Source organism: Grammomys surdaster, unplaced genomic scaffold, assembly GCF_004785775.1.
Source record: "Grammomys surdaster isolate TR1022 unplaced genomic scaffold, NIH_TR_1.0 443, whole genome shotgun sequence".
In the NCBI taxonomy this organism is placed as follows: Eukaryota; Metazoa; Chordata; class Mammalia; order Rodentia; family Muridae; genus Grammomys; species Grammomys surdaster.
The window spans coordinates 28,123-30,709 of NW_021604862.1; the positions used below are offsets into that span (position 1 = coordinate 28,123).

The 2,587-nt window shown below is 36.7% G+C and overlaps 1 protein-coding gene across 1 annotated transcript in view; it reads right to left on the reverse strand.

The window, feature by feature from the left end:
- Positions 1–277: 277 nt before the first annotated feature.
- LOC114632870 (vomeronasal type-1 receptor 4-like) overlaps positions 278–2,587 on the reverse strand; it is an 11,243-nt gene continuing 8,933 nt past the window's right edge. The window contains exons 5-7 of the mRNA XM_028781470.1: positions 1,836–1,901; positions 1,538–1,616; positions 278–1,357 (exon numbers count right to left, since the gene is read on the reverse strand). Coding sequence (XP_028637303.1) covers positions 278–1,240 — 963 coding nt within the window. The 5' untranslated portion in view covers positions 1,241–1,357; positions 1,538–1,616; positions 1,836–1,901. The remainder of the gene's footprint in view (positions 1,358–1,537; positions 1,617–1,835; positions 1,902–2,587) is intronic.

Genomic DNA, 2,587 nt, shown 5'->3' on the forward strand with positions numbered 1-2,587 from the left:
GCTCATGTTCTGGTCACATTTTGTGCTATTCCTTTTGAAAAATTGGTACATAAAGGAATTAAATTAATAGGCATGTGTAGATTGAGAGGAGAGAAATGGATCCATTAATGATCTTGGCGGATTTATCATTATGGTGCTTCTAAAAGGATTTCATGGTACTGATGGTCTTCCTCTGGAAGACACTAACGTGGCAGGTGGTACAAAGGAACATCTTTTGACCATATATGATGAATCTTAGAAGAACAAGGCACAACTCATTTAATGTATTACTGACCTACTAGGGTGAAGAGTGAGTGAACAGTTGGGCAAGAAGAAAATTAAGAGACAGTTTTTTTCTTGACCAGACCAAGTTGAATCTACATACTATGGAGTAATGACTCATAAGAACAAACGGTGCAAAAGTAGGAAAACACAGAGAAGTGAAGTGATTGATATTCATCAGCAACCAACTGTGACTATGAAAAAGAGATATGCAGCCTCTTATGATGGAGGTGAGAGTACAAAAGGCCAGAAAAGTAGACACCACTATGAGGATGTTCTGAGTGGCTCTGGACTCTGGGTAAGTGTGGCTGGAACCATGATTGCTACGGATGTGTTGAACCCTCTTCTTGTGTCTGTATAGAATGGCAATCTTGGAGACACTTGCCAAGGCTATGAGCACAGAAAAGAAGATTTCAGGGCACACCACAAAAGGTGCATAGAGTGAATCACTGATGTCATCTGTCCCTCTAAGAGAGCAGTATACAAAATCTCGTATTCTTGTCATATTTGTGTTATTCTTTGTGATAAGTGTATACAGAAATGAAATGGAACTAATGAATATATTCAAGACCCAGAGGAAAAAAATGCAACAGCCAATGTACTTGGCAGCTTTGACTTTATAATACTTCCAAAAAGATTTCTTGGGACTGATGGTGAGCGTTTGGAAAACACTCAAGAGGCAGATGGTGCAAATGGACACACTTCGAGCAAATCCTTGAAAGTACAATACACACTCACATTCTAAGTGATTCAAGAAATCCTTCAATCCCCAAACTGCCATTGTTTGGGGCACACCTACAGAGAGAATTATCATCACATTGGCTAGCATTAGGCTCATTAGAATCAATTCTGTTGCCTTTAATGTGCCTTCTCTGTAGTAAAGAAGTAAATGGTAGAAAATAAGGAAAAAATTTCCCATAATTCCAGTTGTAGTTTGTGATAAAAAAATAATTCTGATTGCCAGATTCCAGAAGTCCATTTTGTGATTCAGCACAGTTTCCTTTACAATACAGCCACTGGATTTCTCTGGTCAAATGAATGATGGAAACTGGTAGTAGCCTGTGGTGAATGAGGACACCTTTAATCCATGGAGTTACTAAGAGGAAGAAATAGAAAATACTTTAAACTGGCAAGCACAAGGCCATCCTAGACCACAAAAAAACTAAACACACACACACACATACACATACACATACACACAAACCCTAATGCACAAAACTTTGAAAGGAGTTATTAATTTCATTTATTATTATTTACTTGTAGAATTACTTAATACCTCAGAATCCACATATTGATAATAAGAGATACATCAAAATTCCTAGAATGGGCTGCACTCGGGATAATGTGATACTGGCCTATGAGAAACAAGGAAAAGTGATAGGCAATATAAACAAACATAATATGAGACTTTTCAGAATATATATAAAAAGAAATCAACTTCAGTAACAACCACAAAGCTTATTTTTGAATTTTAATGAATATTTTTATTCATTATTTGGGAGTTTTACATAATTTACACTAATCACATTCACTTTCACACTTCCTAAATCCACCACATTCCATTTTGAACTCACCTGAAGAAAAAAAGGCAGTTCGAAATGTGTTCCTCATATACTCTCTCTGGAGCTTGATCAGTTTTCCTTAATAAAGAAATACTTTACGTTTAGATCATCTGAAATCAAGAGATGAATAATTCAAAATGGATAACACTATTCAGAATATATCCTGAGTTCTGTGAAGGGTCAAAGATTCCTCAGTCTTTTCTCTGCTAGTGTCCTCTTGGGTTTAATCTGAATTTGACCCTCTCTTCTCTAAATCTTTCCTGAACAGACTCACAGTAAAGGACCTACCTCTGGTCTAGACATTGAGGGTCAAAATACCCAAGCTAACTACATGTTTTGTAGCCTGTACTACTGACTGATTGCTTTGATTCCTTATGCCAAATTCCAATAAATATATAAAGTTTTCCAAGCTTTTTGTATTTAAAAGCTAGATGTAAATGCTTTCCAGGATACTCTGTAAACAATGTTTCGCTCTAAGCAGTCACAAAGACTAATAAATACAAACTCAAACATGAAGCTTTGTTGAATAGAATGGTCTTTTACCTGCCACAAATGTGTGTTTATCCTTGATAAGAAAAAAATATTAAAATGTATAATATATTAGAATGATGGGTTGTGTTGAATTAAATTAAGAGCTATACATTATGAAAGGTCCCACCACAGAAACACATACACAGAGACACATACATATACACACAAACAGAGAGAGGGAGGGGGAGGAGGAGAGGGAAGGGGAGCAGGAGGGGGAGGGAGAGGGAGAGGGG